Below are 13,632 nucleotides of genomic sequence, written 5' to 3'. Positions count from 1 at the left end.
TCTGCTGGAATGTCACTTTCTCGTGAACGTGCATACAACAGTTAGCGGAAGCTAGTTATTTGTTTATAAAGTCTTAAATATGGATATTTTCCTCACGCAAACACATTCTTTCTGAAGGTCTTTATTAACATCCCAGAACCTTTTTACGACAGATGGATGTACTTTATTTTGGTTCGAAATTTCAGCCACTATTCACTGCCATTATAAAGCTTGGAAGAGCCAGTACATTTTTTTTTTCATAAAATTCCAGTTGGATTCATCTGAAAAAAGAAAATCATATACATCTAGTAAAGTGTTCCGGCAATTGTTCCTGGGTCACTAGATTTTGCACTTTCACACTGCCAGTGATTACCCGGGATATGTGCGTGCTTTCGCACACAACCCGTAAAGGTCCCGTAACGTGACATCAGGACGTGACGTGTAATGTATGAGTCGAAAACGTTAGGCACGTTAACTTTCACTGAAGCAAACGATTTCGGCATCAGCACGGAAAGTGAGGAACTAACTGATCTCTGCTTCATTACAGTTTGCACATATTTTTTCATCACGAACGTTGATCTTCCTTCAAAACAGCCGATAAAAGAGTCGTGCGATAACGGGCGTCATCACTTCGACACGGCATTAGATCTGGCTTTTGTTCACACAGCGCTCATCCCGGGTTGAACCCGGCAATGTTACAAGGTCCCCGACCCGGGTTCAATGCAGGAATCAATCCCGGGACGCGGTTGCTTTCACACAGAAAGCGACCCGGCAATGTTCCGGCAATATGCCGGGTCCGATGTGCAGTGTGAAAGGGGCTTAGGATGGCTGGCGGGTGAGTAAATTATGGGGTAATTTTCATTTTCGGGTAAACTAACCCTTAAAATACCCAGAACACACCTAGAACACACTACCAACCATAAAGCAACATGCTTAGGGCCCTATGATTTCCGCTATGCAGAAGATATGGACAGAATCATGGAATCCAGTCATAAAAACAGAATTCACAGTTTAACGTGGAATGTCATGTAATTTGTCACATTTTTTATGTATTAATCAAAAGTAGGTCATTATACTTAAATCAAATCGTGATATGGACTAGTATCTGTAAAGATTAAGCAGCAAAAGTCAATATAAATATGAATCCTGCATGTTCTGCGTGTCTGTTAATGAATGGTGCAGATGCACATATATTTACTACACACATACTGAAGTGCACGTGATGCTCACACAGTGATTTCAGTGTCTGCTATCCTACTAAATGAGAATGTTAACACATAAACAACATCTCCAGAACTGCTGTGAGAGTCACTTCATAAGCATCTGACCGTTTGATTTGAGTAAAACTAGCCTCATATCACATACACAGAACTGTAAAACGTATTCATGGTAGTAAATCCCCTTTGTTTCCCAAAAAAGAAAATTTGCTTAATATTCCATAATTAAAAGATAAATCAAATTAATGTTTTATGACTTTATTTGATAACCAGAAAATTTGAAATACACAACACAGAATTTCTGAGGAAAAAAAATTCTTAAGGCTACTTTAAGAAAAAAAATAGGAATAAATTAAGTTGTTTTATGCAATCAAATAATTAGACATGATAAAACACAGCATTTAGTAACAAAATAAATATGGTGAGAACAAATAAAACATTTCATAGGACCCCAAACATTTTTGTTAAACTTTTAATAATCTGATGTGAAAATGTATAAATGATGATTAGAATATTGAATTATGCACAATACATTTAAAGGTGTACTTACATTGACTTTAAAAGGCTGGATAGTGTTGTCCAAAAGACGAATGTTGCAGACCACCTCGGTGCGCTGCCTGTCGCGTGCCAGCTCCGTCGCCCGGACATTGTAGGATCTGCCTGCAGGCAACCGGAAGCGTGCGGTCATTACGGTCCAACCAGAGTCTGTAACACAAAGATATTTACCTAAGCTTCCTATATTATGATTCCAACTTAATATAACAGGTCAGATCAGGTTAGAAATTCATTTAAAACATGAATAATAATTATTATAAATATTTAATTGCAGCAAAGCCAATTTTGATAGCACCGGTTGAACTGGATCACAGCGTTTCAAGGCTGATTCAGACTCCAACTTACATGCACACAGGACAAACAATAATTTATTTTTTATTTTTATGTACAGCCTACATTGTGCCTAAATATATATCTCACAGCAAACAGAGCACAAAAGGATGGACTCAGAGAAGAGTTACTTATACACAGCAATACACTTGATAGTGATACTATAAAAAAAAAAAAACTCGGAAGACAGTTTCAATTGTTGATCTAGGTTCATCTTAAAGTTTAAAAGGCCTGAACACCCCCCCCCCACACACACACACACACACACACATTTCTCATGTCTAATCTTGGGAGATCTGCAGGTGAACATAGCAGAGCAGTTTGTGTGTGTAAGATGTATAAGCTCTTTCACTGCAGCATTCTGATTTGTCCACAAGGCACAAGCATCAGAGACTTCTGAACTCCTCTCACGTTCATTCATAGATCTACAGTCATGCAAAGGTCAGAGTGAAAGATCTCTGACCTCTAAAGTTCCTCACAGGGATTTCTGTGCATTCAAGCTGCAAGGTTTTATGTGGACAAACAATGACAAACACTATACTAATGCATATGCAAGATATAAGCATAGTAAATAATAAAATCAAAACTCGATGCCTAGTTTTACCTGTTTTAAAAAGCATTTTGTTCAAAAACTGTGTTGTATGTCTGCGTAAAATGAATGCTTATGAACTAACAACAGATGACCTGTCATAATTTTGTAAAATACTAGACAGTCAACTGTCTGAGGAGGTTTACGTTCCAGCATAACAGACCATCAAGTATGACTGCACCTTGCATGAGTCTTGCACGCAGTTGTAATGAAAAACGTCTGAAGTCACCTTACTGATCAGAAGGTCTCTCAGCTGGCCCTTTGCAGACATAAGCAATATATGATTCTGTTGTTCACAGGTTTATTAATGATTTAAGAATCTCAGGGCTCGCTGGCATTTCAATGAAGATGTTTGAATGTGCACTGATGGAAGTCAATGATAAAGAAATAGGAGAGTATAAAATACAAAAGAGTAAACGGCTTACAAACGCGGGACAGACGCTAGTTCAGTGTTCTTGTTGTATCATAACGCTGAACCAGCAGCTGAGGGACTCAAAATAGTGTAAACAAAAAGGCAAATGGCACCTTTAATGGTTTACTATGGTCTATCCCAAAAACATCAGCTATAATGGATTCAAAGCATACAAACTGAGCGCAAAGGTCAGCAAGCATCTACAAACCCCAGGTGTCCTCAGTGTAGCTCGATCCTCCTACGCAACGCAAGCTAACCTTTCTATGTCCATTCCCTCGGGGGGACGTCACCTAATCACATGAGCGTGCATGAATAGGCTTCCATTACATTCAACATAACTCACAGCTCCACAGAACAAGCATTTCAATTCCAAATTACAGCATATAAATGTGAAAACCTTCATATGCTGTAAGGGTAAACCTCATTTGGCTGCACTAGTGCAAGTTTCTGACATGCAAACAGACAGAGTCTTGACTCAGGAGGATAAGAATACACAAATACTTCAAACCTTACGTGCTAATTATTTGTTATACTATGATTGGTTATATTTCATTGCTTTCAATCCAGGTCACAGAAGAACGTAGTAGTGTTAACACATTTTTGATATGAAATTGTTTCAAGATCATTCTTAGATCCGCACATTCAATTTTCAACCCTAATGCAAAGTAAGGTATTATACATTGTTCTACTGTTCAAAAGTTTAGTGTCAGTTACATACAGTTATATACTTTATACGAAGAAAGAAGTGTATAATTTTATTAAATAAAGATGGAAGAAATGTTTATTAAAGACACAAATCATGTGACACTGAAGACTGAAGTAATGGCTGCTGACAAAATCATATTGACTCCAACTTAACATTAGTGTTGCATTTCATGCAAACGTTTATTGATAACCTTCCAAGAGGGGACAGTTATGTAACTTAAAAATATTCATAATCCACACTATTATCATTGAACCAATCATAAAGACCCAAGTAAGGTAGTTTACGTTTACCTCATATAAGATTAGCTGATTTCACTAAATCATTCTATAATATTGTTACAACACAATTATACAATTATTATGCTTACAGTAAGCATGAAACAAACAGAAAATGCTAATCAATAAAAAAAACAAAAACAGATGAAATCACTGTCACATTCACATCTATTAGCAGCTTACACCAGAATGTGTGTGTGTGTGTGTTCTAAGGTATAAAATAGCAAGATGTGTCTAAACCAGACTACTGTACACTACTAACAAGCTTCTTGCTTCCCCTAAGACCAAGACTAGACATTGAAAGAGAAACACGTTTTTGATTAAAGCTGCACATTGCAGGGAGTTATGCACTGCTTACAGTAGCAGGTTTAAAGGACTTGTCCGCTCTTATCACGATATGAGTTTCTGGACACATGGACCCTGCATATTTCCACCGAGATGATGTATCAGGAACACAGAGAGCTACTTGAAAGAAAGGATGACTACCATAGCAATCAATATCCTGTAAACAAATCTCCCTCACTTGATTAGAGAAAATGCCTCCCCTGGGCTGGAGACGGTAGAAGAGGCTTTAGTAATGGAGACTACAGCTAAGAAGGCGGCTACCTCGAGTGAAATGTTCTGTATTCATTATATGTCCCCAGACGAGGGACGCCCAACAGCAGATGCTGCATGCACTACGCAGTCAACACGGTCAACAGTGTCGACTAATCAATTTAAGCCCTAAAAGCAGTCAATAACCTTAATGTTAATAAGATCATTAACCAGATAACCAGCTCATTAGAAAAGAGCTCCATGCATGGACTGTTTTCGGACTGATATGGTCCCTCCCTACACTGTGTTCATTGTTCCCTACTCCCTGAGCATGGAACATCTGTTGAAGTGTACTTCACTTTCATTCACAGACATTTTAATGTCCCCTGAATGGAACATACAGTATATGCTCCCTTCAAACTGGAATCATGGCGGAATATCCTATGATGATGTCCACTTTGCAGGGCGCTTGCAGTCGAATAGAACTAATTTCTGAAGTGATAAGAGATACATACAGAATATACAGAGCAGTGGTACACGAGGACTGGATTTGAGAACCACTGTTCTAAAGCATTTATTAATCTAAGTTAAAGTTACTTTTGAAATGTAGGCTACTAATACATTACTAAAATCAAAAGCTGCATCTGGTAATATTATTTATTAGACCTACAACTGTGAAGAGTTGAATGTTTAATGAAGTATAAATGCTGTAATAATTGTTAGTTAATGTTAGTTGAAGCATTAATTAATGTGAGCTTTATTGTAAAGTTTTAATGGACCAAGCTAACGTGAACTAACAAATCAACAATTGTATTTTTATTCATGTTAACAAAGATAAATAGATACTGTAATAAAATTATATATATTTTTCATTGCTCTTACTATTGTATGCTAATTGGACCTTAGTGTCAGCTTTCTCACAATATGGTGGGAAGTCGTGGCCTAGTGGTTAGAGAGTTTGACTCCTAATCCTAGGGTTGTGGGTTCGAATCTCGGGCTGGCAATATCACGACTTAAGTGTCCTTGAGCAAGGCACTGAACCCCAAACTGCTCCACGGGTGCTGCAGCATAAATGGCTGCCCACTGCTCCGAGTGTGTGTGTGTGTGCACTTTGAATGGGTTAAACGCAGAGCACGAATTCTAAGTATGGGTCACAATACTTGGCTGTACGTCACTTTCACTTATCTAAATCAGTCTAAAGGCCCTTCAAACATCTAATGGCCCTTGTAAAGTGGCTGAATTATACATTGCCTTGTGTATGTGGATCCAGAAATTGTTACTTTTATATTAAAAAGTGTTGAAACGGGACCAGCACATCTAGATCAGTCAACAAGTCAACCTCCGACCAGAACTGAAACAGCAGGAGGATGACCACAATTATGCACAGACATCATTCAGAATTGCTGCTAGCAAAAGGACTCCCTCAGTCTAAAGTTAGAGAGGTTTAAGGTTACAGTAACACTGCCGAGCATTGCAAACACAAATACTCTCCAAAAGACATTTGCAACAATGCAGCATAATACCGCAGACATACAACACAGAAGTTCAAAAAGACAGAGAGGGAAAATACTGCAAGCTTGGAATAGCCTACATATACTAATAAAGAATAAAGCATTTGGTCAATTTGCCTTGCGTGTTTCGTGTTCCCATTTTGGGAGAACAAACACAGAACTTTCCTCTACAGCGAGCAGCCAATGGCAGCCCAGATAAACAGTGCAATGTGCTGCGAGTGTGTTCTCTGGCATGCAGGGAGGGGAAGTGGGCGTACCTCCTGACTCAGGTGAGTACACACACTTTCAAACTAGGTCCACAGGAGCGTGTAATCAGATCTTACAAGCACGATCCAGTCAGTCTCTGAAAGAGCTTGACATTTTTGCAGCCTCTAGCTACATTTGGCACAGCAACCACAAATCCAACGACTGGAGGAAGTAAAAAGGAAAAAGAGTCATTTTTCCAACCGCTCTGCTTCAAAAACAGTTTGAATAAGGATGGGGGTAACGAAAAACAGCTTGGACAGTAGGGAATTTTAAGGGAAAGCACTTTATGTATTAAGACTTTTAGTTTAGATTCTATAAGAACTGCTTCGCCAATTTCAGGACAACAATGAAATATTCAGCGATTATATACAGATATTATGAATCTGTTATGGGGTTGTTGGTTAAAATCACCCTTACAAAAAAAAAAAAGTGTCAAATAGCAGTTCCATGGAACAATAGTCTATCCCGCCATTATTATGGATGCACAATATATTGGTACCATATCAGCAAATATAATTGATTTTATTATTATTATTATTTCTTGATATCAGTTGAAATTGAATATTTATTCAGGCATTACATTTGAATTACCTTTTCCAATGCTCATATAAAAGGTAGTCTTTAATAACTTTAATTTAATTAATAATACTATTAATAACAAGTGTTGTCTTTAGCAAAAGCTCAAAATGAATATCCATTTTTCATACTGTACATTATAATTGTTGTGATAGTTAAAATCATTGTTGAAATTCAAAAGCTTTTAAAACTACTGGTTTAAAATATCACTATTTAAAAGTAGTTTATTATTTTAAATTTAACATCATCCATTTATTGGTTATCGGCCATAATATGAAAACGACTAATGTCTTAAATTAATCATTTATTGATTAATCTGTACTGAGAATACTTCAGAATTTCCCACCATATTTGAATGTTTTACAAGAATATCATGGTAATAAAATGTTAATTTCTCTATTTTCATTCAAGTCTCATATCCCACTGAACACAATCTAATCTCAGCTGATGTGGCCAAGAATGCAGTGCCTGTCCGGGGAAGTTAAAGGTAAAATGTGCATTTCTTTCCATATCCAAGTTTAATATGCAGAGACAGTTACAAGTAAAGCCATTAGTAGGTTGATTTTCTTGCCAATGCGTAAACACTGTGGGCTCTGTTTGTTTGTGTATCCCCATGCAGCAACATTGGAAAAATTTGAAATGTTAAGCTAAGAACCAGTGAAATAAACCCACCAAAACAGGTTTACTCTGAATTGCAGAGTTGTTTCTTAAGATTTTAAACCTTGAACTAGAAAGGGGTTTTCCTAAGTAGAAAGAAAGAATCAAGTTCAATGGCAAAAGAAAAGTAGTTCTGCTAATCACAGCAACATGTGACCGTTGTCACATTGCTATGAGACGCAGTGTGCCTAATAGCATCAGAAACCAGTTTCCTATATTCAAATGAACAAGCAGTAAAAACCCCAAAAAGCAATTTCATGATTTAAATTCACAGCTCTTTAGTTAAAATTAGCTTCCACTCACGCCATCTATTTTTGATTCTGAAACGATACTTTTGAAATATTAAGAAGCAAAAATCTGGATTCAAGATTAAGAGAATCATGGACAGATATTTTAGCAGATATAATCTTTTTAATAATATATACACACACACACAGGCATGATTTTGAGAAAAAGACTGAATAATAATGATAAATAGTGTTTAAATAAAATATATATAATGATAGATATGTGCACAAGTAAACAAATCAAGAGCATCCTCTTTAAATGTCTTGTGAAAATCTTTCATGCACAAGTTGTCCAGTCACAGGAAACAGGATGTTTAATTAAAAGGCTAATACAGATGTACTCATAGAGACACACTCCGTGCGGTGGAATTTTTTCAAACGGCTCTTCCCCTTTCCGTTAAAACACAAGAACTTTACTCATTAATGCTTGAAACATTGTCATTGTCATTTGAGATGTGTCACAAGTCTGAAGTTTTAACACACACCCATCTCAATCAAGTCTTCTAGGGCAGAAGGGACATTCTAGCCACACTAATACTTATAATCATAATCGATTATAATGCTGAGTTTGCCATTTTGTCTGACAAACAATCCAGACAGGAGAGTAGATTAACGTCCATGGACTTGAACTTATAAAATGTTGTGTACTGGCATTTTTCCACAGTTGAAACAGGATACCTTCTGATGTTCATTCATGTTTATTTCCTGCTAATTTCCATAACCCTAACCCTAAGAGAAAGAGATGATCGGTTCACATGCCGCTTGCGCTACAGACACATTAAAAAGCCACAAAATGACATTAACTGTTTGTATTTCTTACACAATAACACAAAAAGCTGAGACTTTGCTTCATACAAAAAAATGACCTGCTCTGTCTTGTCTGTCGACCCGTTGTCAGTTTCCTCTTTGTTCCGCAATATATTTTTCACTGCGTTGAACATGATGACACAACATGGCGTGAGAGCAACATGGCTTGATGGATATAGCAACAGTAATGAATGGGGCAGGTCTTTGCAAAGGGTCAGCTATACTACCTTTCACAAGTGTGGGGTTGGTAAGACTTTTTAAGGTTTTTGAACAGAAGTTTCTTATTTTCACCAAGGCTGCATTTATTGGATTCAAAACTACAGTAAAACAGTCATTTCAAATGTCATTTCTTCCTGTAATGGAGACGCTGAATTTTCAGGATCATTAGACCAGTCTTCAGTGTCGCATGATCCTTCAGAAATCATTCTGATATACTGATGTGGCGCTCAAGAAACATTTTTAATATGATCAATGTTTTATTCTTTGATAAGCTTAATAGAACAATTTGTAACATTACAAATAGCTTTAGTGCCATTTAGCTTTATACATTTATTTTGATTTCCTAAAAATAAAAAGTCTTGCCTACCCCAAACCTTTAAACAGTAGTCTAAGAATCAAAAGAATTTCCAGAGTGATACAAATCTCCGTGTAAAAAAGAAGCTCACCATAGCTATTCCCTTTCATTTTGGAGCGCTTGCCACAAAAATGTGACGCTCTTATTTCCTCAGGGCAGACCTCGTTTTTGGTGACAACAGAAAGTGTCACTGAGCTTTAGAATTAACTAAATCTCAGATGTGGACCTGAAAGAAAATGCTTTAAACAGAAACAGAAACAGAAATTGTTTAATGAATCCTCCCTCACAAAAAACAAAACAAAAAACAACGCTTATAATAAAAAGCACCGGGATGCTTCGAAAACACCTTGGAGTCTGCAACAGATGGACTGTACAGTACACACTGCTGTGATGTACTTTCTGTCATAACTGCTGAAACATATTTGATGTGCGGCCGGCGAGCCACATGAGCAGTCACCGCAACAGTGCTGACAGAACACCCTCCATTCATGACACTGAGGTCAGTCATCCATCTCTCACCTTCTCAGACGGGACGTTTTTATTGGAAAGAACAAGCAGAGAAAACCTGTCAAAATGAGCTCATACGCTCAATCTCTTAATGACTCAGAGTACTGAACATGCTTGATGATATTTGACCTGGCATTAGAAGGTGAAGTTCCTAGACGAACTAATCATAATACCTGAATGTCCAGTTAAACACAATGAGTGTTTCTGCGCTGCAGTAACAAAAGCTTTCATATTAAATAGCTTCAGTCACTCTGGCCACTAGTATACACTGAGGTGCTATAAACATTGGTCCATTCAAAGCTCTCAGTAATCTCTCTTAAGGTTTGCACTAAGTAACGAAGTATACCAAACCAGATAATCATTTCCACAAAGAGATCATTAGCTAAATCGGACAGCTCTGCTCTACCTTGTGTCCTCTTGGAAAGTACACTGTCATTTCATTGTAGATTATAGTTTATATATATATATATATATATATATATAGAGAGAGAGAGAGAGAGAGAGAGAGAGAGAGAGAGAGAGAGAGAGAGTTAAAGAAACTTAGACATTTATTGTAATAATACTTAACAATATGACTGTTTTACTGTATTTTTAATCAAGTAAACAAAGCCTTGGTGAGCTTGATGACTTATTTTAAAAGCATTATAAAATCTTACCAATCAACTTTTGAATGGTAGTGTCTGTCTACACTGTGGATGGAAGTTTTACATTTCTGTTTTAACAATACAATCAAATAGTTCAAAGTACCAAATTGTAAAAGCACAACTATTAAGTAGTGATTTGTTATCAATGAGAATTGGTGAGTTGAGCAACTACCAGTGAACTGAACAGTTTTGTCATTTCAAGCAAAATAGTTCATTGATGAAAATTCCTTCTTGAAAATATATATATATATATATATATATAAAAAATACTACATATTACTTTAAATGCATTAATACCACACAGGCTACTCCCAGGTGGAAGCAAGCAATTATTACAATAGGAAAACTGTGGAAAGGACCCTTCAGCTTAAAATGATAATAAATATCAGTCTGACAGAGTATATGGTGCTAAGATCCTGTGAAAAATCCTCATAATTAGGTGCTTAACTTGGCCATGGGTTGTACTTGGGAGGTCAGAACTTACACTGCAATGTACTCGGTCAGGCAATGTGGTTTCTCATACTGAGATGGCCAGGTGCTGCCAGATCCAACTGTCTGAACACCTGCCTCCTGTTACCCCCTCTTCAAAGCTCCCCAATTCAGCTCTACATGGCCTTGGCTCAGGTGCATAGAAACACCGGCCAGAACACTTGCTGCATCCCTCGCGCTTCTAACAGCTGACACCCTGAAATCATCCAAACTGCTCCTGCAGAAAATCCACTCAGATCTCCAAGAACGTGAATCGCTAAATAAATCTAACAACAATGGAGACCTCTGAAAAATAATAGATTTAATAATAATATTTTATATTCAGACAGGACACATTCAATTTATCAAAAGTGACAGTAAAGATTTACAATGTTAAAAAAATATTTATTTCAAATAAATACTGCTCTTTTGAACTTAAAAGAATCCTGGAATAAATCATGTTGTTACAAAAAACAAAGCAGCACAGCTGTTTTCAAAATTGATCATTATTATAACACTAACAAACATTTCTTGTGCACCAAAATAACATAATAAAATTATTTCTGAAGGATCATGTGACACTAAAAAAATGAAATAAATCTTTGTTAAAAATTTGCTGTTATCAGAGGTATATATTACAGGTTCAAAGTATATGATTAAATATTATATTATTATAAAATATTAAAGTATTATATTATATAGTATAGCCTACTACTTTAGATTAAAATATATGTCATATGTTATATAAAAACAGCCATGTAAAATTGCAATAATATTTCGCAACGTTTACTATATTTTTTCGATCAAATAAACGCAGCCTTGGTGAGCATAAGACTAAAAATGTAAAACTCAAACTCTGTCTATTCTATGTAAGAGATATATAAACACAAGCATACACACCTACATCCATCCACCCATGCACCCGTGCCAGAATGACGGAGGAATTCTGAAGAACTGGTTTTCACCTGTCAATATGACGTCGCAATGATGGAGTCACATGTCTAGTCTCACCGTGAAAAAACCCTGTCAAAGGCGATGACGTCACTGACATGTAGACTGCCAATACAACACATAAAATAACTCCGATAAAAATAAACTAAATAAATAAAAAATAGAGTGACCACATAATCACATCGCTAACCCACAAATCAACAAATGTTTTCACCAACGGGATCAACAGTGGCTCTAAATGAGGTACGGTTAAATTAAGATAATCCTCACAAAAGGAATATATAATCATGTTAATCACTAAATAGAGCACTTTTGTGTTGGTTGATTTCACCACAAACTCCAACAAAATTCAATCTGTCTGTAAAGACCTTAACCTAGAGAACGAAAAACAGCTTGAACAGCTGAATCTTCTGGTAGGCTATAACATTTAAGAATAAAATGCGAAAGAAGTGTTCCCTGGATGTAGCTATTCTCTTCTCTAAAACATAACAGTATAATACAGAAAACAACTTGAAATTGATTGTGTACACAAGAAAGCAGGCAGCATTTCAGTACAGAAACACCCTTCTTACCGTCATAAACTGCTCCAGGGGTTTCCAGTTTTATAAGTAAATGTTATTTCGTAAGAGTCCCAAGGCAAGGAGCAGAGAGCCCGCTCAGAGCGGCAGCGGTAGCCTCATACTGACTGACCCACTCCAGCCCAGCACACACATCCAACTCAACGGGGCCTCCGCTTCCAATAATCCACACAAGCCCAGTCCTGTAAAGCCAGTGGGCGAAGACACTTTACAGTCCAGTCAACGGGACTTCTAGGGCAGTGGAAGGGATCTCGCAGGAGAATAAAAACACATTTCCCACTCTGGAGGTCGGCACATCGGGTCCAGTCACTTCTTAAGCTGTGTCTCTGTTCACGGTGCTGTTACATTGGATAAGCCACAGACGCAGCAGCAGTGCTGAGTGTTACATTGTAACAGAGCGAGACATCTCTCCGCAGCGCCACCAGCGGCCGGGGGTGGAGTCACAACCTGGAGAGACGGGACATTTACTGACAGACAGACAGACAGACAGAGTACTGTTTCCAGTACTGCTATTAGTAACAACATGGTTTGATATCTGATATGTGTCGACCACAACGATGTACTCTCATACAACCCACCAACTGTTCAAGCAATGAAGAAAACTATGTGTTTATTGGCAATGTACAGCAAATTTTTAAAAACTTTTTAACCATGCCAATAAAGATACTTGAATCTTGAAGACAGCTAGATTATAGATTATATGGACAATGGTGACATCTTGTGGCATAATTGTGCTGATGCTCAGAATGACTGGAGTTTTACTGAGAACTCGGAGATCTTAAAAGTTTGTTTATATATTTGTCCCATTTATTTATTTAGTTGACTATCTTAACATGCTGTGTTTCGTTAAGGCTCAGTACCGTGTTTAAAATAATAATAAATATGTTAGGTAGGAATTCTCAAATTATGAACTGTACCTAAAACTCCAGAGTGAACAGAATTTTAATCTTACAATGTGACAAAAGATTATGCTGCATATTATGCAGATTATGATTTTAGTTGGAAATGAGCTATAAGCTTGAGGAAAAAAAAAAAAAAAAAAAAAACTTACAGTAAAACAGTGTTCAGAGAGCCGTGAGAGAAAACAGAAAGCCAAACCTACTTGAAATGTCATTACAGAATGAGTGATCTAGTATGTAAAGACCGGGAAACAACCACACCCAATGTGTGCTTGAGCAAGATTGCCTAACACACTTTAATGTCATTTTGTTTTTCATGTCATTCTGATG

The 13,632-nt window shown here is 37.0% G+C and overlaps 1 protein-coding gene across 3 annotated transcripts in view; it reads right to left on the bottom strand.

The window, feature by feature from the left end:
- LOC113053214 (tyrosine-protein phosphatase non-receptor type 4-like) overlaps positions 1-12,850 on the bottom strand; it is a 45,212-nt gene extending 32,362 nt beyond the window's left edge. Inside the window, exons 1-3 of one of the 3 annotated variants that reach the window (XM_026218056.1) lie at positions 12,398-12,850; positions 11,775-11,897; positions 1,747-1,901 (exon numbers count right to left, since the gene is read on the bottom strand). In XM_026218056.1, the coding sequence (XP_026073841.1) occupies positions 1,747-1,901; positions 11,775-11,784 (165 nt within the window). In that variant the 5' untranslated portion in view covers positions 11,785-11,897; positions 12,398-12,850. The remainder of the gene's footprint in view (positions 1-1,746; positions 1,902-11,774; positions 11,898-12,397) is intronic. The other 2 variants (XM_026218055.1, XM_026218057.1) reach the window with 2 other exon arrangements.
- Between the last annotated feature and the right edge of the window lie 782 nt (positions 12,851-13,632).

Source organism: Carassius auratus, chromosome 34 (genome assembly GCF_003368295.1).
Source record: "Carassius auratus strain Wakin chromosome 34, ASM336829v1, whole genome shotgun sequence".
In the NCBI taxonomy this organism is placed as follows: Eukaryota; Metazoa; Chordata; class Actinopteri; order Cypriniformes; family Cyprinidae; genus Carassius; species Carassius auratus.
The sequence above is the reverse complement of the archived record's forward strand: the minus strand, read 5'-3'. Positions and strand labels throughout refer to the sequence as shown.